General features: G+C 45.1%; 1 protein-coding gene across 3 annotated transcripts in view; it reads left to right on the top strand.

Moving 5' to 3' along the window:
• The first annotated feature begins 22,605 nt into the window (after nt 1-22,605).
• Nucleotides 22,606-27,539, top strand: part of IRS2 (insulin receptor substrate 2) — a 28,467-nt gene continuing 23,533 nt past the window's right edge. For all 3 annotated transcript variants that reach the window (XM_058859928.1, XM_058859782.1, XM_058859843.1), the window contains exon 1: nt 22,606-26,438. In XM_058859928.1, coding sequence (XP_058715911.1) covers nt 22,934-26,438 — 3,505 coding nt within the window. In that variant the 5' untranslated portion in view covers nt 22,606-22,933. The remainder of the gene's footprint in view (nt 26,439-27,539) is intronic.

The raw sequence follows: 27,539 nt of genomic DNA, 5'->3' as shown, positions 1-27,539 counted from the left end.
CTGGCTTGGGTGTGGCTGCACCAGCTGCAATAGCAGGAAGTGTTTACACAGGATCACTTGGGGAAAATCAGCTCAAAATGCAGAATAGCACCAAACAGAAGAAAAGCTGTGTTTTAAAAAGAGCACAGTTAGTAACCTGGAATAGTTTATAGCTCCTGCTAGCTACTCTGCTTTTCTGGAAAAAACTGATACTCCTTTGTAAACTTGAGAGAACAGACACTGCTCTTCAGGTCTGCTCTTCAGCTGCCACTGTCTCAAGCTTGGTAGACTGGCCTAAATGGCCATCAATCCCAGTTAAACCTAACGTGCTGGACTGTGGGCTGGTGTGGCTGGGAAGCAAACACACTGGTTTTGCTTTGGCCATGGAGAGGTGCAGCAGATCCTGGGGGCATTACATGCTGAATTGTTCCAGCATGGATTGACACAGGTTTTCTGGTGTCACTCTAGTTTAAGGCACTCTTATGCAGCTGGATTGCTGCTGTTCATGAAGAAAAGAGCTTTTTTCTTAACTCTTTTCTAAGGATTAAGGTAGTATTAAAGAGCCTGAGGCTTGGTCTCCAGCATTTAATGTTTCAAATGGTGTGTGTGTTGACCTGGACAAAAAACTCAACTTCAGACTTCACAGTCAGAGATCACACTTATTTTTTTGCCTCCTCTTTCTTTCTTTCTCCTTCAGGGCCAGTAGCTCTACAGACTCTTCCTGAGAAAGCTGCTATATTTTCATAAGAAGAACAGTCCTGTAAAATGTCTATTTCTTAGTAAATAGATGAAAAATAAGACACAGACCAAAATTATCATTAACATTTTCTAGAGGCTGTAATCTAGTTCATCTTCACTGTCAACTTAATCTATCCTTTTCATATATTACCTTTCCCAATAAAAAATGTTACCTGAGTTGCCAATTTACTCTTATTTCTAGACTGTAGAAATTCATTCTGACTTGTCTAAGGTTACACTTAGAAACAAAACATACACTTATTAAACTCAGCAAAAAACCCTCAGTTTTTCAGTGTGTGTCAGCCTTTAGGCAAAGATAATTCAAACTGGTTTATTTTCACCAGCATAACTATGTCCTGCATACAAGTTCCACTCCCCATGGAAAGCAGACGGGCAATCTTCCACACCAGCTGTGCAGTGATTTAAAACCTCTACACAGTCACAGGATTTCCATTTGATCCTGTTCATGCTATTGAAAATTTTAAAAGATGACAAGTGAATCCTAGCATCTAAAGAGATTGTCACCTGCAGCTATCTGCTTCTCTACCTGCCCTTTTCTCCCTGACCAAGGTTACAACTCTCTCAGGCAGACAGCCGTGCACAACAGTGAGTGATCCTCAGCCACTTCACAGTAGAGTCAGTGAGCTCAGCATAAACTTTTTGCACAGGTGAACATAAACTGTCAGATTTTGGACCCACGTGGTAACACAAAGACTTGTATTTGATCCACCTGGGAGGTGATTTTCTGGCTGAACACGTGCTGCACAGGTCCTGACACTATTTATAAGAGACTGTTTGGAAACAGAAGCACACTCTGATAATGTTTTAATATCCTAGATTCTCAGTATCTTCTCAGGACAGACACCTCCCTCTTTCCCCCCATTATCCCTTTCAATCTTTCTTGGGTAAAACTGGCTTGGTTAACACAACATAACAACAATGGTTGTGTTAGACATCTACGGATGGTGGTAATTTCTGATACCATGGACAACCCTTGAAGAGGATGCATGTCTACAGGCTAATGTCTTAAAATGATCACTTAAGCATGACCAACATTGGGCAAGAGAGAGATTTCCCAGGTGCAGTTCTCCATCCCCACCTTTGCCGCACATAGACTAAGTCATGAATAAAGCTGCTAATGGCTGTGAATTAAAGAAGCACATATCAGTGCTGGTTTATTTTGACAAGCCTAAAATCTATGGGGTTATGGCTGCTTCCCAAAGAGCCTAGCCCATCTTGCAGTGGAGTCAAAAAGAAGGGAGAAAGCTAGACCAAAATAGATGACTGTGAGCAGGAAATATTACAGCCACACCAGCATAAGCCATTCTAGCTCCTGAGTCAGACTCCTGTGTGAGCATGAGTCAAGTCTCTTAATTGTGTCAGCACAACCATAAGAGATTTCTAGCTATGGCACCTTATTGGGGTCCCAAGCAAGGCCTAAAGTAGGAAAAAACCCTATGTTTTAAAATTAAATGAATAACAGAATTAATAATTTCAAAAAGGATTAAACTCAGGTTAACATCTAGAAAAACTGTTACCTGAAAAGTATGCATTAGTGAGTAAAAGTATCACAAAACTTGTTTAAACACAGTCACTTTCCTGTATGCAACCTTTTATTACTTTGCCATACTTTGTGCCGCTGGAAAATTCCTAAAGTTCCTGGCTTGTCCCTCAGTAATAGTAGTAATTTCAGACATACGTGCACACAGTGAATTGCATTCGTCAAATCTACTCAGTACTCAAGCTAGTATGACGAGCAGAAAACAAAATGGTGTGGAAAAAAAAGGGGATGGAAGAAATGGAGTAATTTTAGTAGGCATGCACTGACTGTATTTTCTGTAAAATATGAAGGACAAGTACCCAGGTTTTTTGGTTTTTTTTTTTGTGGCTGTGGGCCACCTAAACCTGAATGAGTTTTTCATATTCTTGTGATCGTCTTTTCCATATGCAAACCCAACAGTTCTTAAAACATATGTAAATAAGTGTTATTTACAAAGGCAGTCCGGTCATAGATGTAATGAATCCAAATAGATTTCCCCTTAGCTCAGTTCAGTGTTATTTTCCAAGCTTCTCTCTTCACACATGCAAGAGTCTTGCATTTAGAACAGGCTGCCTGAGGTCACAGACAGGATTTAACAAGTGCAAGCCTGCTTAAGGAGGCCGATTTGAACTGAGTGGATACAGAGCCTTATTTATGACACAATCATAATCTGAATGAAATTGGTTTATCTCTTGTTCATGTTTAAGAGTACTGGGCTACCCTTATGCAATGTTTGCATTGGAAAAGAAGAGATTTGCATGGGAGCGAATCACTAACATTATTCACAAGGCATTACAGGATTTTACAGAGGATCTTTAAGAAGGAAATCAGGATGGATACTGTGGCATTGATTTCAAAATGAAATTTGGATGCTATGTGTGAAATGCTGTTGATTTCTTTTAGTAAAAAAGACTGTTTCACCATCACTTCAAATTTAAAATGCAAAATCTCTTACCTTTTAAATGATACCTTTTGCTCCAGAACACTTGCAACCTATCTATCTGCACCGTGGCGTTAGTGCAGGCATGTTGAACATGGAGAAGTGACTTAGTCAGAATGAGAAAGCAGCGTTTGGAGCACATAAGGTCATCTCTTGAATAGGAGGATTTTCTGCTAGCAGCTGCCACTGCTGAATCTGACCAGCGACTGAAAGGCATCATGCCAGAAGCTAAGACATAAAAAGATCTTCAGGCTGGGAAGCACAAAATTGAAATGGAGAGGAGCTGATCAGCTCTTTTTTCTAGTTTTAAAGATAGGTCAGGAAGGTGCGTGAGGCAATGACTGATGGGGTTGGCACCTGTGGGTTTGTCCATGGGAGAAAGATATATTAATGTAAGTTTAATTAGCTTTGAAGCCAGCATAGTTACTGTAGTGAACCTTCTTGGTATAGGAGGGTATTTTTAATTTTCAACCTGTCATTAATGGATTCAAAATAAATGGGAAAAACATGCTTACTCTGTCATAAAAATGTATACATGAAAGCTTCCTCTGATACAAAAACAAAGTCAAATCCATATCAGGAAAGATTTGTCAGAATAGCCTTCCCAGAAAGCTGTCTTAAGACAGGGACATCCTGTAGGGACAACAAAAGTGTTTTACCTGTGTAACATGCACCAGTGCAAAAGTGCCAAATAAACTGTACCACTTCTGTGCAAGTGGGTTGCACCTTGGGGTTTTACTGGTATAAAGAGGATACAAGACAAAGCACCTTTGTCTTAGCCATTTGTATGGCTACCAAGGTTTCTTCTTATATCAACCTCTTTGACTGTTTAAACTCACATCTATCTTATTTTATACCACATTTTATGTCATTCATAAGACTAGTGTGGTGGTACATAGAGACACCACCAGGCAGACCATTGTTGTATCCATACCATGGTTGCTAATCAAGTTTGAATGCACTAATGAGCACATTTAAGAACATATTTAACATCTGATAACATATAACACATGGGTAACACATTGGTTTTGCAGAGATACATATTGAAGATGACTCCATTGATTTGGACTTTACTGCTGAAAAGATTAGTTAGTTGGGTTTGTTTTTGTTTTTTTTTACACCTTAGAAAAAGTAGCATTTGCCAGCTCTCCTGTCCTAAGAACATAGTCAAGATAAGGTGCTTTAATTTTGGACTGAGGGGAATTTTCCAAGGTCAGACCCAGCCTAAGAAGACAGGGCAGACCTTGATAAAGTAACCTTGTGGTAAAGTATCCAGCACTCCAGTCTGGCATATCCGATATATCCAAGTGATTTTTGTGGAAAAACGTATTTTTTTAAGCAGCAAAGAACTAGTCTTTGTAATCTGTTGTCATGTTACTTCAAAAGCATTTCAGCAGTTAACTATCCACATGGCACAAAGCTTATAAAAGAGACCTAAATCCTACATGCAAATGAAACTTGCTGTGGACATCTATGTATCTATGACAAGTCTCTGGATCAGGGAGCAATATGTCCAGGGTGTTTCATTATCCTTGGTGATGAAATTTGCGTTGGGAATAATCATGTCTACACACAGTGCTCTGGAATTGCTATGCCTACACAGCTGTTACAACATTGCTGCTTTGCATTCTTGGGAGATTCCATAGTTTATTGCCTTATCCTACTGGTTTTTTTCCATGCTTGCTCACTGTGAATACTCCAGTACAGAAAGTAGTGGAGTATTTTCTGTGATTTCTCTCATTTCATTGCAACTTTCAAAGCAAGCTCTGTTTTTAAAGGACTATTGATCATGAGGTAAGAAGGCCACTGAGAGGTTCCTGGGGCTATTTACCTGCATTTAGGGACAGGCACATGTACACAGCTGAAGCTGAGAAGGGAACTGACTAAGAATTAATTCATGAAATGGTGAGGTTCAGTAGTGATGCAGAACACAGAAAGCCAGCAATTTCAAAAGGTTTGGGAATTTTAACTTTCAAGAGCCTTAAATGGAGAAACTGTAAGAAAGGAACATCTCATAAGAGTTTATCTTGGTTTGGTGAAATGTACTCATCCATTTTCATCTGCAGAGTCTCATTTGGTAAGCATTTCTGCAGAGAGAAATCCACAGAAAAAATGGCCAGGTTTACTGTGAGTGTGTTGTGTACAACAACTAAAAACCTGGTTGGCATATATGAGTTGGCAACACACAGGAATTTTCTGGTGAGATTAAATATTTGAGACGAGTTCATTTTGTTTAGGTCATTAGGTAATTCTATGATTCTACATTAATGTGACAGATAAGGTTATTCTCACTTCAGGTTGTACCTAACAGAAGGTGGCATTTTCCTGTGATATAGCAGACGATCGCTATGGGAAACTTACTAATACTAGAATGATGAGTAGGTCCAATAAACTTACATTTTTAGAAATCCTAGTCTATTTAATGCTATTTTTTTTCATTAAGGGCAAATACAGAAAACAATAAAGCTATGATTATTCTTGTCTGTTCAAAAGACTGAGCATACCCACATACCCATGCTTCCCCTGTTTTTGGAGACTTTCAAAGGACACTTGAGTAAAGAAAAGCTCATTTATTCTCAACCATGTGGGGTGATTTTAGATCGCACATAAATAATACTCAAAAGCTGGATGCTTGATTGGAGAAATCTACCTCATAAAAATTATTTTCTCTGTAGAAAGAATCTCTGTAGATTCTTTCACAGCAGAGTAAACAGAAACACTGAGAAATTTTGAGAAGTAAATATATTAGTGATAGTAAACTCCATCTGATCAGAAAGGCTACAGTCAGATTTTATTGAATGCTAGAAAGCTTTTAATATAATCAAGCAAGGTTAGGAAAATAATTTCAGAAAGTATAAGTTAGGGCAAGAGAGCAGCAGAAAATATTCTTTGGAACTGCAGAAACACACTATCCCTTTGAGCAGATTAATAAGTTTATGGGGTCCCACACTATCACAATTTTATTTGCTGCTTTGCAACGTGGAATATGGCAGAACAAACCTGTACATGCAAACTGCTGCCTCAGTAGACACACTATTAATGAAGGGGATTTTAATTTGAAAAAAACCCATATTTAGATTTATCTGCTGTCTATCTCCTGCAAAATCTGTTTCTAAGGGATCACGACCATACTCCTCTACTCTCTTGCCTCTTAATCATGCTAAATTTAACTATTTTTCCCCCATTTTTCCATAATTTTATCATTTTGTTGTATAGAGAGAATCAGTAAATATGCTACCCCTCGATTTCCTTTCCTTTTTGCGTAGATTGGACAGGTGTTCACCCATGGTAGGCACCTGTGGCCATGGTCGCGGCGATGTAGCATGGATGAGAAAGGTAAAAAGGAACAGGTAGTTGTTATCAAAGAAATGGCCTCTGTGCCAAAAATAATAAAATATAGCTCTTTCCTTAATTGTACAATATCTTTGCCAAACTGGGGAACTACCTTTGCCTGACTATTTCTTTTTTAACACCTGTGGGTCTGTATAAAGCCATCTGTTAAATAACTAAGATTCTACTGTCACTAAGATAAAATACTGAGAATCTCTGTAGTTATTAAAATATTTGTATAGTCAGAGTTGGGTGATTTGTAGCAAATCAGTCCAAAGCTGAAGGTACAACAAAAATAAGTCAGAATATTTATTCTATCCTTTTTTTTGTTTTTTTATCCTGTATCTGCTGTTACAATTAACTTTTACTTGTTAGGCCACACAACTTCGCCTTGTTTGATATGCATGTCTCTGATGGAAATGGTAGAATGAGAGAAGGGTAACCATGATGAAAGGCTGCCCAGCAGACCTCATCTAAAAGTTGTTTTAATAAGAGGGACTGAGATCTTGTACCTTGAAGCGTTTCAGTGTTCAATTCCAAAGTTGGTATAGAAAATTAATGGTTTAAAATATTTTTTGTATCTTGAAGATTCTGAGGCTCAGCTGCTTCTTTTCCTCATGATTATATAATTTATTTTTTTTTTTCTCATCTTGGAGAGAAAAGAAAAATGCTACATGGCTGTCCAGATGTAGAAGTCTGCTGTGCAAAAGAACCGGATCAGGACTAATCACCATGGGCTCCTTTTATTTTCTGTGGGGGGAAAATGAGAAAGAAAAAGCACTTTAAGGCATGATTCATATGATCCTAATGTAGGCATCAAAAATAGGTCAGGTTCATTGAGCTCAAAAATGTCTGTTTTTCTCTATGGACAGAGGCATGGTCACCCTGGGGAATCACTAGCTTAGATGTGGATATCTATGTTATCAAGTAAGGTGAGATGATTTCCACCCCATGTAACTTTTGTGATCAAGAATAAATATCTATAAAGAAAGAAACATTGCCACTATAAAAAAAGGGCTTCTGCTAGAATGATATGTACTAAAGCTCTTGTTCCACATTTCCTACAATGACCTAGATCCTATAAAACTTAAAGATTGAAATCTCATCCCAGAGAAAAGCACGTTCTAATACTGCATTATCCTTCATTCTGACTTGTGAAAGTGATTTCTCACTCAAAACACATGCCAAGAAGTACACAGCAATGATCTAATTAAAGATGTGCACACAGAATTCAGAGCTGATTATTATGTGTATTATAATTACTGCATACAGCAGTACATCAATATATTAACGTATATACACATATATATGTGTGTATATACATGCTAATAGAACGCTTAAAAGACAATTATAGATAATGGTTGTAATTTCATACATTAATAACTGCAGTATATTGGTATGCAAACTAAATATATCTATGAGAATATAGGGATAAAGACAACAAGAATATGTCCTTATTTTATTCTGAATTTCTGAAAGACTAATTAGCACAATAGAAATCTTAGTGCTGACATAATTTCATCACTAATTGGGGAGAAGAAAAAGCATTCATTGAACATTTCTGTTTTGCATTTAGAAAGAAAAGCAGTGTCTGCATTGCCAAACTATCATCTATTCTGACATTTTCCAAAGCAGATGGTAAAGAACATCTATTAATTTTTTTTTAATTGGCAGGTCCACATAACTTGATTGAAAGATTTTAAAAACAATTTGTACTGCTCTGCATTGGCAAAAAGCTTTGGCATACTGGAGAAGTCCAAGAGGCCTGGAAAAATCTAAAGCTGTGTTGATATTTCAACAACGTAAACAGGATGACCACGGTAACTCTAGATGAGTTAACTTGACCTTGGTTCCGTGTGAAAGAATGGAACAGCTGATATGGGACTCTGTCCATAAGGAAATAGAAAATGGTAGCATAATTACTGCCAGCCAACATGACTTTATGCAAAACAGGTTAAGTTAAACAAACTGCATAGTACTTTTATGAGATAAGAATTTTGATTTGTTAAATAAAGGTAACTATGTTGACAAAACAATGCCTTTCAGATTTCTGTTAAGCATTGATACCACATGACACTCTGATTAAATGTTACGCCAGAACAAAACCAAGACAACATATAATAAATGACACTAAAGCATAGAACTCAGAATTTCAATGTGTAATTGTTAACCAAAATTTACCAAGTACCACCAGTGTGCTGCTACAAAGATTATTCCATGCCTTAGACAGTTATTCAATCCATTAACCTATGGGGCAACAACAAAAAAAAAAGCCATAAACTGTAATAATATCTCTAAATTCTGCAAACGGCAAGAGGAGAGAATTTATGACGACAGATTACAAACAGGAAGTGATTTAGACAACTGTAGCTAAGTAGAAATTATATGGGTATAAATATTGCCAATTAAAAGCTGTTTTGGGTGAAGAACTTAGAGATTACACTTGCAGGACAGAGTGTAGTGGGTATAAAAATATGGGTAAACAATGGTTGAGGGTGAATTTTTTAGTGCAAAAGAGCACTAAGTTGGTTAATGTGATCCATGATTTTACACTGGAAGGGGTGAGAACTGGTCTTTTAATGGCTGTTGGAGTCAGACCAAAATTAAGCTCTCCATAGAGAAAGACAGAAGCAATGAAAGCTACCACCTTACAAACACATATTACTCTGTTTTGGGCTATACAAACCAAGCAGTTTCCCTGGGATATATTGCAAACACAGCAGATGAAGAAATAGTTAGAAGGGGTTATGTACTTCTGCATAAATAAGGCACAAGAAAGACAGTAGGGAGTTTTTCCTTGTTGCGTGTGGGGAAACCAGACTTTGGCTACATTATTTGTAAATAAAATTGCACAACTTTGCTAGCCCTTGTGGTGTTTTTGTTTTGGGTTTTTTTAATTTCAGTAAGTACAAAACAAGTCTCAGAGTGAATCAAGAAGCTTGAGGCTGTTATGAAATTTTCAAGATTTTTACTGGGAAACCTATCCTGACTGTGTCCTGCTTATTTTCCTGTATTATGGTCCCCAGGGATTTGCTGTGTAAGAGTTGGAATTCTTTCCTGGTCCCTCCCTGGGCAGTCATCATTGGCATGGAAGGACAGAGCTGTCTGTGGCACACACACTCACACCATCCACAGTAACCCTGCTTCCTCCAGTCTCTCTTTTCCAGGAACACCAGAGAAAGACACTAATTTTCCACACCTTCTTTTCCCTCCTGGCATGTTTCTAAAGGGAAAGATAATAAAGACAGACTCTCTGCAGGTCTCACCTCACTCTTGTAGTTGGGAAAGGAGAGAGCATGTACAAAAGAAGTTTGATGGGGATTTGACAAGCTATATGAGACTAATGCAGCCAGCCAAGGGATCCTGATCTATTAGTACTCTCCAGTCTCCAGGGCCAGGGTTTCAGATGGAAACCATAGATCAGGAAAAGGGGACACCCAATATGTAATTTTCATTTCTGTATGGAGTCAAACCTGAAGTTTGAGGAAGCTACTTGGAATTTGGTAGCCTGGTAGAGCTCGGTAGGCTGCTGAAGGGAAGCAGAGGTGAAGCTCCAGAGAAAAAAAAGTGGGGAGAAGTGAAGCTGGAGAGAAAAAAAATGGGAGATGCATATCTTTTGGTATTAGTCAGTGTCTGTGGATAAGAAACAGAAATAATGGATGATAATGTGATGGGGAATCAGACTGGTGCATCAGGTCATGTGAGGGAGCAGCCCTCATGCTGCCCTGCAACACAGGCATACACCCCACACACCTCAGGGTGCAAAGCACCTTTGGTGACTCACTGCCCTACAGTCCTGCAGCCTTTTCCCTCTGATCTGACACATAACCCTCTAATATATCTGTTCATGGAATGATATATTCGTTGAAGAGCCTGCAGCAAAAATAAGTACAATGTGGGCCAATGGAAAGAAGTCAGGCAGGAGCAAGAGTACAAATCTCATTGTTAATGCATGAGATTCAACAGATTGGGAACTGAGAGGCAAATGTGGGGCAGGACTGATATTGGTGCTGGGAGAGCGCAGGAGTCAAAAAATCATCTAATCTAATAATTGCTGATATTCACACAGAATGTGAAGATCAATAAAGATGAAAAGGGATAAAATGGATAAGTTATAAATAAAGCACTGATGAACAACATCCCTGCCCCTCAGCATCTTCACTATCAAGGGTATTGTGGGCTTCTGTTTTTAATCCCTGTTCTAAATAGACTGTAATTCTACCCTTTCTAAAACAATGATCCAACAGCTGGTGTCTTCCTTCTTTCTCTACCATCATCAACAAACCATCTGTGAAGAGAGAGGGAAAAAATGAAATGTCTGTATTTTGCTCTCACCGGCTTTCCTTGCTGGCTAAGCATCTGTCCCACAGCTGTCACACAGCACTTGGAGAGCAATGGCTAACCTTAAAGTCCAAATGTCTTCCAGTTTCCTGATTTTCAGGAAAATCACCTGTGTTGTGCTCCATAATGCCTACAGTGTTTCCTGAAAATTTCTGATAAATTCCAAAGTGGTCACATTGTATCCAGGCAGGCAAGCAAACAAATATATTCGTCTTGGCCTTGTAAAAGAGAGGGGGCAAGTGTTAGCTAGTTCTCTAGAGCCCCTTTACAGCCAATGGAGGGAAGTTATTCTCTAATGGAAATATGTCACACCTTTTTTAATGCATTATTTTGTGATTGCTGACACCAAAACTGGATACAACTAAACATAAGAGTCTTTCAAATTAAGCTGAAGGCTTCTGTTAAGTGAGAAGAGCACACAATGTTGAGTCCATCAGGGTTTTATGCTACAGAAGCTCTAAAAATGCCCTAACTGGCAAAAAGATGAAGTGTGGCATGGTGAGTGGGGATGAGGTCTGTACAGACATAAACTTCCTGGTACAAAGTTAATGCCTTAATTCTTCCTAAAAAATTTGAATTAGTAGTTGCAATTGTAGCAATCAACACCTACATAGTATGGCTACACATTATCTCCTTCATTATTAAAATACAAATTAACCAGATTAACTATGCTCAATGTTAAACTTCAGAACTACCTGAAGACAGGATTAATAACCCTCCCTTCATTACTCTGGAGCAACCCTAGAGGCTAAAATGCATTAGTCATCAAACTTTTAGATAGCTGTGGTTAGCTGAGATGAGCACCACCTCACCAAATATGCAGGGACAGCAAATCCAGCCAAGTTTACAGCATCTCTTCACTTATCCCATCACTTATGGATATAACCTAATGGTCCCTCAAGGCCTGTATAGGAAGACTTAAATATCATAATCGAGTTTGATCACAAGTTGTTTGTGCTGCAGAAGACATCAGATCTGAAACCTCCATAGTTGGCTTTAAAATTCATGCTGCTATAATAAATACAACTTAAATTGTGAATATCTATTCTTAAGTGACATGTTAAGCCTTCAAACAAGTATAAAATTAATCATAAAAACCCAATAAAGTAGAAAGTGGTTGTTGAGAGAAAATATGTATATGTGGATTGTGATGGTTTTCTTCAGCTCTAACATCTCTTCTGGAAATGCAGAGTACAGCTGCTGCATTTCTCTAATATACCCCGGTCTACTGTGGTGGTTTAAAACCAGCTGGAAATTAAACTCCAAATAATCTGATCCCCTTCCCCCTGCCTCTGCTCCAGTGAGAGAGGAACAAAGGAAGAGACTATGTGTTGAGATAGCAATTTATCAAAACCAAACAGCCATGGAATAAGAAATGCACAATAATAACAACAGCATTAATAACAAAAGCGTATGAAGGATAAGGTGCTTTACACACAGAGACATTCACCACCTCAACTCGGTTCTGCACGGAACAAAATGGCACCGCTTCCAGGGTATGCTCCCCTTTTCTTCCCCCTCAAGACACTCTCCCCTGAGAGGATGTGCATGGTATAGAATAGCAACCTAGCTCTGCCCCTTCCTCAGCACCTGCAAGGAAAACTAGGGCATCTATTCAGCACTTAAAAGTTCATAATGAGGGACAGAAATTAATTTACTGAAACTAATGAACTTGAGACAAAATATTGTCAGTTCTGTAAGGTCATTTTCAAATAGAAGAGAGCCTTGTCAATAGATGTGCACTCCTCGGTCTTGCTGAAACAACTCAGAGGGAACACAGGAATCCTGAAATACAGAAAGTTCCACATTAAGATAGGTAAGAACTTCTTTACTGTGCATGTGACAAAGTACTGGAATAAGTTGCCCAAAGAGATTGTGGAGTTTCCTTTCTAGCAGATATAAACAAGACATCTGAATCACAGAATCACAAAATCACTGGGTTGGAAGAGACCTTCAAGATCATCGAGTCCAACCCATGCCCAAACTCAACTAAACCATGGCACCGAGTGCCACATCCAGTCTTTTTTTAAACACACCCTTGGATGGTAACTCCACCACCTCCCTGGGCAGACAATTCCAATACTTGATCACCCTTTCTGTAAAAAGGTTTTTCAAAATATCCAACCTATATTTCCTTTGGTGCAGCTTAAGGCTGTGTCCTCTTGTTCTGTCAGTTGCTGCCTGGAGAAGGAGACCAACCCCACCTGACTACACTCACCTTTCAGGAAGTTTTAGAGAGTGATAAGGTCACCTCTAAGTCTCCCTTTCTCCAGTCTAAACAACCCCAGCTCCCTCAGTCATGTCATATCTGGACACAATCTTGAGCAGCATTCTCTAGGGCACTCTGTTTGAACAGGGAGATTGGTCTAGATGACCTTAAGTGATCCCTTCCAACCTTATTCACATTGTGATTCTGTGAGTCAGTGACTGGTTTGTAAGATTTTCAGGTTTTACTGAATATTAAAATCCAAGTGGAGCCAATGCTTAATGTAGAATATGAATTTGATTTGTGTGTGCAGTGTGGTTACAAAGTTGAACATGCACTTGGAAAAAGAAAATAAAAATTAATTACAGAGAGTCTTCAAAAGTGAGAAACAGGAAAACCCACAATTTCTTTTTCAATCTGAAAGTAAAAAAAAACCCCACTTAATCAACAAGTCATTAGATGGTGTAGTAAGATTATTTCAGTATTACCTGCCTAAAGCATGGGTAATGCAAGGATGTCTCTAAGTGTGAATGTTTTGGGGACTGTGATTTTTAACTTTTAAGTATTTATTTAAATATAGGCAACAACTGTTGTTTTTAAACTTGATTATCCTGCAAGAATAACAAGATCACTTCCCCACTGGCATTTTTCAGCAAATGTTCAATTAACAACTTTACAGCCAACCACTGACTTTAAAACTATCTGATCTTTCCACAATCTATAAATTGTATCTATTTAACTCATGCCAGGGTGATAGTTACATTTTTAGAACATTGGTTGTGTTTATCCATTCCTAAACAAAGCAAAAGCATCACTTTATTGCAAAGAGGGACACCTTCTCAGAATTGCAGAGGAGACTTCTGTAAATAAATGCTGGCAAGGGTAACCCAAAGGCCAAACTGCAGTGTAGCCCAGGGATCTCTCACCATGTTCAATTTAGTTGGGACAGAGGTTTTTGTCAGCAAACAAACTCGGAACATTTTGTACCAGAAATGAAAGGTCCTTTCAGCTCCCTGGAGGGTATAAGAAAAAGACACCCCTAGGAGACTTCATTTCTAAGGCATCTTTCAGGTCCTTATACAACACCAGCTGAAGAAAGGGTTTGCTTTGGTTTGGTCACTGCAAGGTAGTGAACTGAATCTTAGCTCACTGATCCACTTCCATACCAGCTGCATTCAAGAGGTAACAGCAGCTCTTGCCGAGTCTGCATTTGCAGTTATTAATCTTAAAAAAATCTGCTTCTGTAACCTTGAAAGTTTTTACAAGTCAGTAAAGAGTCTCTCAAAAAAGAAGTGTGTAGGAATGAAGAGAGGCACCCAGAAACATTCCCTTATTGTATGATTAAATGCAACAGATGAAATTAAAAACATGTTCATGTGCCATGATTACCTCATTCTCTTCTGTTACATATGCTGTTCCTTTCCTTAATCAGCAGTTTAACTGAAAGCACACTCTTCACTTGTATTTCATTTTGTAGTCTCACACTTTAGTAATGAACATGTCACGTTCACATACTTAAAAAACTTCCAGTGACCATTTCATTTTGCATCCTCGAGCACTCAGCAGAACAGACAACAATCTTTTCTTTCTCCTTTTTGTGAAATTTACTTAACAGCAATTTTTTAATCAAGTGGTTATTATTATTAGACATGCAGACTGCCTCCAGCCATGGTAGTGCTTGATACAAGTATCTTGGACGTGCCCATCCTCCTTCATATGCCCCACAATCCATGAGAGAATCTCTAGCGTGGGTGGGGTGTTTGAGCCCTGATGCCCAAGAACTGGGAGGAGGTTTTATTCAACCTCTCTCAGAGGCACATGAAACTGCATATATTTCTGGTGCCAAGAGTTTTGTACTCATCTTGCTTGTGATGCTTAACCTTCCTGAAATTAATAGTTGCACTTAATCTGCATACCTGAAAAAATATATTTCCAAAAATATATTTAAAGAAAAGATCCTCCACCTCTTCCCTCAGGACATGTGTTGCCTTCGTGCTTCCCCCATTCATATAAGCCCTTCAAAATATGGAAGGCTGACACTTTTTAGTTCTTTACATGCTGAGCATGCCTGCAGTGTCCATAGTTAGGAAATGGGTGAGCTGAAGCTGCTGCTTGTCAGCCACAGTGTTCACGGGACTTCAGAATTGCATTTTCCTCCCCACACTGGCAATCTTCCTCAAGTCATTGCATATGTACAATATATACATTAAACAAAACAGAAGGAGGCCCACCATTAATTACACATCTTCACAGTGTCTAACACAATGGAAGCCTGAGGCTCCAGTGAGTTTCCCAGACGCTGTCTAAATAATGCAGATAGATGATAATTTTCCTTGAAAGCAGTCAGCCAACTCTGAAGGCAAGCCTTCCTCACCTTATTCACATAAAACTTCCACTGAAGGGGTACACTGAGAAAAGCAGGCAAGATTTTCCTCTGTAGTGTCCCTATTTCCCTAAATGTCTCTCCATATTCCTGCTGGTCTTGTGCATGCCCAAATGAGACCAGCAAATGTCCTGCACAAGTAAGAATTGTACCAAAAGCATATCCCAAACACTAGAAGTAAGTGATGATTCATAATCACAGTTTTGCACTCTTTATTTTACACCATTAAATTAGCAGATAGAAAAAGAAAAGAAAAAAAAATTAATAGAGAAAGAGAAAAGAGAAGGTTGTTCTTTCCCTTTCAACAGTAATAATCCTGGAGCTATTTATAGGTGTATATATCACAGAAATCCAACAAAATAGGAATGGAAGTAAACATGAGATCATCCAGACTATCACACTGCCCTGAGTCAGGACAACTGTACTTGTGTTATTCCTCAGCAATATTTGTGCAGCTTAAAATCCCTCCAGTGATAGGGACTCTATAAAAATCCCTTGACAGTCTACTGTAGAATTGCATTACCCCTGCTGTTAGGAAAATTATCCTGATGTCAAGATAAATGATAGAGCAAGTTAGGCTACCTTCTGAAGTTTTTAGTGGTTTTTTTTCAAAGGCTAGAGGAAAAAAGCTACTGCCTAAAGCAGACGCAAAGGCCACGTGAAACAAAGGCAAATAGCCAAATGAATTTCCCCTGAAAGCTGAATGACTGGAATGATTTTGCTGGGGAACAGCCTCCAAGAGCATTCAGAAAATAACAGAAAAAGTGGCTAGAGTAACCTGCCTAGGGAAAAAAAGTAAACAAATAGATTTTCAAAGAGAATGCTACCCAGTAAGAAACAGAATTGAAAAAGCAGAAAATAGACAAACAAGGCCTCTTCTGTCCAAGTCCTATGGTGTTTGGGCAAATGAGGCTTTGCAAATTTTCTGTAAATATTGCATCAAAGAAATATTGAATTCTATCATCCATTCTCTTCTTGGAGAGAAAAATACCCTAAAGGACCGTAGATCTCAGCTGTCCATACAGGTCAGAAAGGTACATTACAAGATCTCTTTAAAAACAAAACAGAACAAAAAGGGCTATATGTTCTCAGAGGCAAGAAAGGTATTGACTTCAACTATTGCTTGAAAATATTTGTCTCTGTTGCTTCACAAACACCTTTTTTTTTTTTCCTAGGACAGAACTGACTATATTCTATCAGACTTTTTTCTTTAAATAACAGTATTTTTTAAACCGGTGATCAATCCGGTAGGAACGAAAGACAGCGTTTCCAGCGGTGGGGTGGGGGAGGGAGAGGAGGATCAGTGGGAAGGGAGGAGAAGGCAGCAGATGAAGGGGAGCAGGAGGCGCACGGGGCCGAGCCCCGCGGTGCCGCCAGGGGGGGCAGCAGGGGCGCGGGGCCCGCCGGGCCGGGCGCGTCCCCAGCCGGCTCCGCCATCGCCGCCGAGCGCGCACACACAGAAAGGGGAGGGGGGGGAAACCCAAAAAAACAACCAAACCAAACCCGAGCCAAAATAAAACCCGCAACCAACAAAAATAGACGTTCCAGGAAGAAAATCCTGGTGATTGCGAAGCGCTGACGCATTATCAGCCCCCAGTGCGTAATTTTCGCACCGGCAGCGGAGGGGCGGGAGCGGGGCAGGAGCTGATCCACACCCCCCGCACGCCCCCAGCCCTTCCCCAGGCTCGCCCCGGCAGATTTACCAAAAGCGGCCATTTCCGCAGCGGGGCTGGCCCCAGGAGCGGCGCCCGGGCCGGGGACGCGCTGCTGCAGCGAGAGCCGCTCCCCAGCCGGCCTTTGCGCCTTCACCGGGCACGGGAAGAACGCACCGGCTCCTTGCTCAGAGCCACGGAACTTGCACAGGGCTCTCCCCAAAAACCAGCGGCATATCGGCCTGCCTGGGCGCGCCGGGCTTCTCGATCTGCCGCTTGAGAGACAAATGTTGAAGAAGAAATGATCCAAATGCAGAAAAATATCCAAGTCTTAGTAAAAAAAATAACAATCTGTAAATAAGGCATGCTCCAGATTTTCCTCAGCCTAATCCCTCCTCCCATATAAAAGTACAAAGTAATGACATCAACATTATTTCTGTCCGTATTTCAAATAATTAATAAAAGTATTATTTGCTTCAAGAATTACTGAATATGCACAAAGTTGCATAACTGTAACCCCTATTTATTTAACCTGGAATTCTCTGGAAAACTGTGGGTGCGATATTCACTGAAGCAAGTAACCTTTACCTAAGAAGTATTTTTAGAATCTGTGATTTCTAAGTATCTTCCCCTCTTGTACAAAGCCACCCATAGTTGTTTACACGGGAGCGGGGAAAAAAATTTGGCAGCCCCTATTTAAGTGTAAGGGCAACTATATCATTTAGCATTAGTCTTGCTATAAAGGATTAAAACCCGCTGCTAGGAGTGACTAAATGAGTAGTATCAACAAAGTCTTTTGTAAAACTATCTGGAAAGATGGTCTGTCCTTCCTCCCAAATAACACAGACTTCTTAACTGGATAGTAGCACAGTCACGGTACATTAGCACTCAAAGGAGTTGAGAAAGGTTAGAAACAAGTTGATGGGAGTTCATGTCCTCTTACACTCAGGTTATGAAATGTATAACCAGAATGACACTGTATCAGGAATATGCAAATAAATGTACCAGGGTATAAACTGACTTCACCTGTTTATGTAGAAGTTCAAGGACATCAAAATATAAATCACTCTGTTTTGTTGGAACAGATAACTGTACTATTGATAGTACAAGAAAATGTTGCTGACGCACATAATCTTGCTTTGCACCTTTTTCCCATGGCTTCACTACCATCAGCTCTGTGAACCTGGCAACAGGTAGAAGGCAACAGCCAAACCAAACATCAAACACATCCCTTTCAACTGTTACTCCTTATCCTGATGTTGAAAGATATTTCAAAATTATATTTAGAATAAGAACAAAGGAAAAATGTATTTTTAAAGGCTGTCACAAATTTTGAAATTCAACCTACTCATGCATCCAGTCTTTCAGAAAGTGTATTTTGAGTAACTGGCAGTGACTTTGGGCAGTATTTAAATATAGCTACATATTCATAGGGACTCATGGTTCAGTCCCCCTAATGGGAGGTGGAGGGAGAGGGACAGGGAAAAAACAACAAAAAACCCCAACTGGACACTGTGTGTGCTGGGTTTGGAGAATCAAGCTTCCAGATGTAACTAAAACAAATTGCATGCACCTAGAAGTAATAAATTCTATAATTTAACTATTATTCAGAAAAACAGCCTTCCCAAGCAAAATTCACCGATGGCTTGAGAAGTTCATTGCTTGCAAAACAGTGTTGTTGGCCAGTGTTGAGCTATATCGATATAGCTCAGTAATGAAAACATGAAATTTAAATACATTGATACATAAATGAAATCATCACAATTTTTTTTACTTTTTTTATACAGCTAAGGAACCTCACGTATTTGAGGCATGGAAATGTGCAATCAGTAGGGCTCTGTGCCGCCAAAACTGTATTTGCTGTATCTAAACTTCATTGCCAAAAGCAGGGTCTATAATTTTCTAAGCATGCCCCTGTCATTTTAGGGTGGACAGAGGTAACATTTTATGACAGACATAACTGATAGCAAATGCCCCTCACATAGATAGTATATTTTGATAAATCTGACCATTACCCAACACAGTTTATTTTTCTTGGAGGAAAAGGAGATGGCTGAAGCCTGGAATGCTGGCAAAAGCATAGTTTAGCAGGCAGGAAAGATGCTAATATTAGAACTATTTGGTCGGTGTACTTAAATATTAGCAAAGCATTCCCAGTCAAGATCTCAAACTGGAAGGTGGATGTGGTGAAGTAGAGTTTGGGTAGGGTAATATGACAGAAGAAAAAGAATGGGAGGGTAAAACAGGATAATTTTTTCTTTCATGATGATGAAATTGTTCTATAGAGATGATTTAAGCACACATCCTCTGGCAAATCTGTTACGTTAGTAAAGATTCTGTCACCCCTGTGTTGTGCCTGAAGTTGTTTGGTAGAAAAAGGGTGCATGTGCTGTGCTTAACCATCCCAATTCACAGCCCTCTGTATCTCTGAAAACCCACTTATTTCAGAAATTAAACATTGCTACCCAATGCACAGGAATAGCTAAATCATAAGACATGCCAGCCTGTAGGACCAGTGAATTTTAGCTGAAAGGTGGAATGGACTAGTGGTACTAGTGCATTTATTGTAATTAAATACCCTGTAATTACATTGAAATGGCTGTGAAAATTTTTCAGAAGCAATATAGTGTTGAAAAACAATTCAGAGGAGTTCAGAGAAAACTCTGAATAAGGCAGATCATCTATGTAAACTAGGTTCATTCATTCCAGAGTGTTGGTCATTAAATAATTTACTTTTTAATCTGAATTTTACACATGCCTGAGTCCCACTACTTGTGTTTGATACCCCAGTTATGCACTAAAAAACAAACCCCAAACATAACTATGGAAAAATAATGTTTGTTATGAATCAACCACTGCTAAAACTGAGCTGCTAAATATATATCAATGCCAATATAGAAATAAAAACTGCAACCTTGGATTCTAGTCTATCCTAATGTCTATGTCACAGAAATTGTTTGCAAACAAAGCTGTGCTGCTATAGCCAGTATACTGAATGTCTATTACCCACATGGTCAAGAATGTCATATATGACAATGTCAAAGAGATGAAATAATATTTATCGTTTTTACATTTCAGACCTAAGAATGCTTGCTCAAGTTCACCAAAATATTTCATATATGTCTGGGGAAAATATTTTCAAATTCCCAAGGTATAGGCCCAGATCACCCAGCGGCAAGAAACTAAGTTAGATAACTAACTCCTTTATATCTTTGGTAGTGTGGATACAGGAGATAGTTTGACCTGCTACAGTCATAGCTAGAAAATCAACTATTCCCGAGTTTTCATATGACGCTGTCCTTGTTGATATTTCTTATCCAATCACTACATATAATCTAAGTTTACAATTACCAATTCCATGCATTTTTCCAGATACAGGAATCAAAGCACGTTGCCAGGACAGTAAAGATTGTCAGCATCATTTTCTGTGAAGAATCACACAGGTACAGAGAGGTCACAGGTACCTTGCCTAACTAAGGTTACACTCTTTTCTTGCTTCTGCGGAGAGGTTGGTGCCTCTGATCTCAAATTACTTCTCTAACTCCGTTGAAACCCCCCCCCCCCCCCCCCCCCCAAAATTTAACAAACCTCGGTAATCAGTACCTAATGTTATTGTTATTATTCTCCCATAAAATGATGGGAGAGGTCTTCCTTCATAAGATGTTTTACTGCAGCATGCCGGTATTTACAGTGAAGTGGTCTTTTCCAATCACGCTCCCCTCCCCGCTGTTACAGCTGTAAGTTCTAAATGCGTTACTATGACCCAAACGGGGGAGAATTTCGTGCAGGAGGGAGCTGAGCAGCACCAGCGGTTCATGCGGGCTCCGTCGGGAACACGGGGAGAGCTCAGCCACGGCCCCGCACGGCGGCAGCTGGAGGCGCCGCATCACTTTCGTCTTTTTTTTTTCCCCTCACTTGTTTGTTTGCGGTGTTGTTTTTGTGGTTTTTTCCCCTCGTCTTTACTCGCAAACCTGGCTGTTTCGGCGTAGGCCGACAAATGAAAGCGTGTCCGACGGCACTCCAGGAAGAATCGGGAAAACACGGATGGATGTTTACGTGACCCCAGCCTCACTTTTCTTCCCGGGCATGTGCAAAGGGAGGCTTCCCCAGCCGCTCCCGAGGCGGGCGGAGATGCGGCTGAGGTTAGAACAGGCTGGACGGTGTCAGTACAGCCTTCCCTGCATCCCTCGACTTTTACTATCGCTGCTCTCCCCGCACCACTCCTGGTGAGCGCCGCGACCGCCCTCATCGAGGGGCGAGAGCCCGGCATCCCCGCCCGGAAGCCCTCTCCTGGGCCCCTGCGCTCCCCCTTCAATCCCCCGCTCCCGCTTCACACAGGAAAATGCGGGCTGGACAGACCCCCGCCCCTCCTGCCGCCCACCCCGGCCGGGGCCCCTCCGCCGTTCACCTCCCTCCGGTGGCGGGGAGAGAAAGGCGCTCATTGATCCCCGGGCGCGGCGCGCCTGGTGACGAGCGTGCGGGTCCCCTGTAAACAGGTCCCCTGTAAACAAGCTCGACACCTCGCACCCCCCGCCTCCGTCGTTCCCCGCCCCGCGGAGCCCCCGCTCGGAGCCCCCGCTGAAGGAGCGGCAGCGGGGGGAGCAGGGAGGCGGGGGGCCCCTGGGGAGGCGGGGGGGCCCGGGGACGCTCTGCCCCCGCCGCCGCTTGTTCCGTAATCCCCGCGCCGCGATCCCCCAGCGATCGTTTCCAGAGGAAACGCGGACGCTGCCCTTATTCGCCACTAAAGCGAAGCGCCCGGATACGTTAATGCAGTTTAATTAAGACGGACTAACAGCGGCGGCCGCTGCCCCCCGGCCCCCCCGGGTGGCATTTCCCCGCGGCACGGGGCGGGAGCAGCGCGGCGGGCGGGGGCGGCGTGGGCGCTGTGACACACCGGGCGGAGGAGCGCGGAGCGGCCGCGCGTGTGCGGGCACGGCTGACGCACACGCGCGTGTGCGCGGGGGCGTGCGGGGGGCGCCCGGCGCTCACGCACGGCCGGAAGCTCCGCCCGGCGGGTCCGCAGCACCTGATATGGCCTCGGCGAGCTCCGCCGGCGCCCCGCCGCGTCCCGAGAGATGGCGAGGGGCAGCGCCGGGGCTCGCCGCACGTGCCGGGTGTCCCCGTCGCGCCCGCGTCCCGGGGCCGCTCCGCGCCGTGTGCGCGGAAGGCAGCGGCGGGAGCAGCGATTCGCGCTGCGCCCGAAGGGGGCCGGGGGCTGTGGGCGGGAACGCGGAGGGGCGGGAAGGGGGTGGGGGGCGAGGCTCCCGCCGTCCAACGGCGTCGCGCCGCCTCGCCGCCGAGAGCCCGCCCCGCAGCCCCATTGAGAGCCGCGGCCGTCCTTCGCGCTGCCCGGCGGCCAATGCGGGGCGGTGCCGGCGGCGGCGGCGCCCCGCCCCGTCTCGGTGTGTGAGCGCCTCGGTGAGGCGGCGGTCACGTGTTGTTTTGCTCTTTAGTTGGGGCACTCGGTGCGCGATGTGTTACTTACGGCGAAACTCCCGCCGGCGCCGGCAGCAGCAGCGGCAGCAGCAGCAGCAGCAGCGGTCGGGGAGCCTTAGCGGCGTCGCCGGTGCTCAAGCCGGGGAGGACGCCGGGCGGCCGCCGGCAGCATCCGCTGCCTAGAGGTGACAGCGGAGGATCGCGCTGCGGCTCCGGGCACCGCGCTCTTCTACGAAGGAATAACTTTATTTTGCCAGCTTCCCTCCATCCTTCCTTTTTTTCTTATTTTTTTTTTTTTTTTCCCCCGCGGCGCTCGGGCTCCGGATCCGCTCAGCGTCGGCGACAGCAGCGAGAGGAGCCGGGCGGCGCTCCCGCCGCGGGGCTGGGGATGGCGAGCCCCGCTGTGTTGGGGCTGCTGCCCCCCCTGAGCTCCCCGCCCGGCCCCAACCTGAACAACAACAACAACAACAACCAGGGCGTCAGGAAGTGCGGGTACCTGCGCAAGCAGAAGCACGGCCACAAGCGCTTCTTCGTGCTGCGCGGCCCGGGCGGCGGCGGGGAGGAGGCGGGGGGCGCCCGGCTGGAGTACTACGAGAGCGAGAAGAAATGGAGGAACAAGTCCGGGGCGCCCAAGCGGGTGATCGCCCTGGACTCCTGCCTCAACATCAACAAGCGGGCGGACGCCAAGCACAAGTACCTCATCGCCCTCTACACCAAGGACGAGTACTTCGCTGTGGCTGCCGAGAACGAGCAGGAGCAGGAGGGCTGGTACAGGGCTCTCACCGACCTGCTCAACGAGGGCAAGGCGGCCTGCCAGGGGTCCCCCTACCGCCACCTCGCCTCCCCCTTCTCCGCCTCCTGCGGCGCGGCCGCCGCCTCCCTGGCCGCCGCCGGCGAAGACCTTAACTACGGGCTGATCACGCCCGCCACCGCTGCCTACCGAGAGGTCTGGCAGGTGACGCTGAAGCCCAAGGGCTTGGGGCAGAGTAAAAACCTCACCGGCGTCCACCGGCTCTGCCTCTCGGCCCGCACCATTGGGTTCGTGCGCCTCAATTGCGAGCTGCCCTCGGTCACGCTGCAGCTGATGAACATCCGCCGCTGCGGCCACTCCGACAGCTTCTTCTTCATCGAGGTGGGGCGCTCGGCCGCCACCGGCCCCGGCGAGCTCTGGATGCAAGCGGACGACTCGGTGGTGGCCCAGAACATCCACGAGACCATCCTGGAGGCTATGAAGGCGCTGAAGGAGCTGTCCGAGTTCCGGCCCCGCAGCAAGAGCCAGTCCTCTTCCTCCTCTTCCTCCGGTGGGGCCGGCGGGCCCGGCGGCAGCGGCGCCTCCGCCACCCACCCCATCACCGTGCCCGGTCGCCGGCACCACCACCTGGTCAACCTGCCTCCCAGCCAGACCGGCCTCCTCCGCCGTTCCCGCACCGACAGCCTCGCCGCCGGCGCCGGCACCAAGTGCACGCCGTGCCGGGTGAGAACGGCTAGCGAGGGCGACGGCTGCCGGGTGGGCTCTGCGGCCGGCAGCCCCATGAGCCCGGGCCCCGTGCGGACCCCCTTGAGCCGCTCGCACACGCTCAGCGGCGGCGGGGGGCGGCAGGCGGGGAAGCTGCTCCCGGTTCTGGCCGGCGGTGGCGGGCTGCAGAGCAGCCGTTCCATGTCCATGCCCGCCTCCCACTCGCCCCCCTCCGCCACCAGCCCCATCAGCCTCTCCTCCAGTAGCGGCCTCGGCTCCGACACTGCCCATCCGCATCACCCGCAGCGCCCGTCCAGCGGCAGCGCCTCCGTGTCCGGCTCCCCCAGCGACGCCGGCTTTATGTCCTTCGATGAGTACGGCTCCAGCCCTGGCGGCGACCTCCGGCCCTTCTCCTCCTCCTCCACTGCCAGCAATCGCAGCAACACCCCCGAGTCGGTGGCCGAGACTCCCCCGGTTCGGGACCCGGGGGGCGGCACCGACCTCTACGGCTACATGGCGATGGAGCGGCCCCCGAGTGGCCGCCTCTGCTACCGGCCCTGTCCCGACGCTGCCAGCGACAGGTGCCATCGGAAGCGGACCTACTCCCTGACCACGCCGTGCCGGCAGCGACCCGCCGCGCCGCAGGTTTCCTCCGCCTCCCTTGACGAGTACACGCTGATGCGCGCCACCTTCGCCGGCAGCGCCGGCCGCCTCTTCCCCTCCTGCCAAGCCGGGGCTTCCCCCAAAGTGACCTACACCCCCTACCCCGAGGACTACGGGGACATCGAGATCGGTTCTCACCGCAGCTCCGGCAGCAGCAGCACCAATCTGGGCCCGCCGGCAGTGGGGGGAGGAGGGGGAGATGATGACGGCTACATGCCAATGACCCCCGGTGTGGCCGCATCCTTAGGGCAGGGAAGCCGGGGCAGCGATGATTACATGCCCATGAGCCCCACCAGCGTGTCTGCCCCCAAGCAGATCCTGCAGCCCCGGGCAGGGGTGGGTAGTGGGTCCCCGGGTAACGGGAGCAGCTACAAGACCAGCTCGCCTGGGGAGAGCTCCCCTGACGATAGCGGGTACATGCGGATGTGGTGCGGCTCCAAGCTGTCAGTGGAGAGCTCAGATGGAAGGCTGAGTAACGGCGACTATATCAATATGTCCCCTCGAGACCCCCAGAACGGGCCCCACGCTCCCTCCCTCACCCCCCCAGACTTCTTTTTTGCCCCTTCAGGGCATGGGTCCAGTGAGCCCCCAAAGCCCAGCTGCTATTCATACAGCTCCTTACCCCGCTCCTACAAGAGCCAGGGCTTGGCAAAGGACAGTGACCAGTATGTGTTCATGAACTCCCCGGGGAGGATGATCCCGGAGGAGGCGGTGTGTGGAGCGAGCCAGCTGCCTGCAGGCACCTTCGCCCCCTCCAGCCACACGGTGCCTTCGCCCCTGCGGCACAGCCGGACCGAGAGCTTCCTCAGCCAGCGGTGCCAGCGGGTGGCCCGGCCCAGCCGCCTTTCTTTGGAGACCTTGCGGACGATGCTGCCCAGCATGAACGAGCACCCTCTGCCGACCGAGCCCAAGAGCCCTGGTGAATACATCAACATTGACTTCGGGGATGCTGCTGTGTATTCTCCCCCCTCGCTGCCTGCTGACAGCCCAGCCTCCTCCCTGGGCTCAGGCACGGGGCAGAGGCGCTCCCCTCTCTCCGACTACATGAACATTGACTTCGGGTCACAGTCACCCTCCCAGTCGGGCACGGTCTCAGTGGGCTCCTTGGAAGCTCTCTCTCCGGGTTCTTCCTCCAGCACCAGCCAGCCCAATGGGTGCTACATGAAGGCGGCTGTGGGGGTTGCTTGTTCGTCCAGCCCATCGGATGGCGGTGATTACACCGAGATGACCTTTGGCATGGCCACTACCCCACCTCAACCCATCGTTCAGAAACCAGAAAGTGCCCGGGTCACCAGCCCCACATCCGGCGTGAAGAGGCTCACCCTTTCTGGGGTGGAGGCTTTCATTCTCTCCAGCCCTCCCCCAGACCCGAATCGGGGGGCCAAAGTAATCCGGGCAGATCCCCAGGGGCGGAGGAGGCACAGCTCAGAAACTTTCTCCTCCACCACCACTGTGACCCCAGTGTCCCCCTCCTTCGCACACAACCCCAAACGACACAACTCGGCCTCGGTGGAGAACGTGTCCCTCAGGAAAAGCGAAGGCCTGGAGGAGGAGCAGGGTAGCAGTCCCATGTGCCGGGAGACCTCGGCTGGCTTCCAGAATGGCCTCAACTACATCGCCATTGATGTGGTGGATGGGTCCCTGGCAAACTGTGACAAATCCAGGTTGAAAGCTAGGCACCTCCTGAATGGGGGCATCAATGGAGTAGAGATGAGCACCTATGCCAGCATAGACTTCCTGTCTCACAACCTGAAAGAAGCCAGTGCTGTGAAAGGTGAGTAGCTACGTCTGACAGTGCCTGCTGTGTGATTGTGCTTTGTGTTTACCAAGGTTGTGTGTTGTTGTGTAGAGCACTATGCCTCTTCGCTTCCTTAAAAATCACTTTTATCCCTTTTTATGTGTCCTGTAATAAGCAGTCTTGGAGGAACTTGGTGGCTCTTTGTATGAGGAAAAAGGTTGAATTTTTTCAGTACTACTGTGCCATTATTATGTGTTTATACTTCTGGGTACTGCACGAGAAGTTGCTGTTTACACGGTTTCTGTGTTTGGGCTGTATTCAAGAGTTTTCTTAAGTAAGATTTTGAAAAGTGTTTGGAAAATTTGACCTAAATAGTTTATGTTAATGCAACTTCTAGATGCTATTTAAAAGTATAAAATGGTTGAATTAAGACCAAGATTGTTTGACTGGGAACATCAGATTACAGAAACAATCCTTGGCTCTCTAGCTGAGAAGGTCTGTAATATCAAATTGAGAAGGATAAAATTAATATCATGGTTTTGAAATACCTTATCTCTTGCAAAAGTTTGACAGTAAGTCATAGTGAGCATGGAATGTGAATTTAAAAATCGGTAATTCTTTCCAGAAGTCACTATGTGCTTGAGCTGCTGTGGGGCATATTTCACTTAAGGGCCCAGCCTATGTTGGTGTGTAACAATGTTCCGGTTGATGGCTCATGGGTTGCAAGTGTTGGGTGTCAAACTGAAGAAGTCTGAAATCTAGGGTGAGAGAGAATTTCGATTTTCAGTACATAGCTATTCCTTTAATTAGGTGCTGGTTATGCTGAGAAAAAAAGGAAAGAAACAAATACCCTTCCTTCTTCCCCAAAACAGTACTCCCCCTTCTCTCAGTGAGCTAGGGCTTGTACACAGCTGGAGGCTGGTTGAGGAGGGCACGGAACACCCAGTCTGTCAAGGAGGAAAAGTCAATAATGAGATGCTTGTAAGGATGCTCTTGGATTGATGACAGACATGGTAGTCAAGCTCTTATGCATAGATAGCTGTAATATGTGTTCATGGGTATAGCTGGGTGAAATGACAAGCCATGTAGTAGTTGCTTGGAGAAGAATAGGTATTGCTTCTCCATTCACAGTGCTGA

Source organism: Poecile atricapillus, chromosome 1, assembly GCF_030490865.1.
Source record: "Poecile atricapillus isolate bPoeAtr1 chromosome 1, bPoeAtr1.hap1, whole genome shotgun sequence".
NCBI lineage: Eukaryota > Metazoa > Chordata > Aves > Passeriformes > Paridae > Poecile > Poecile atricapillus.
This window is presented reverse-complemented; position numbering and strand designations above follow the sequence as displayed.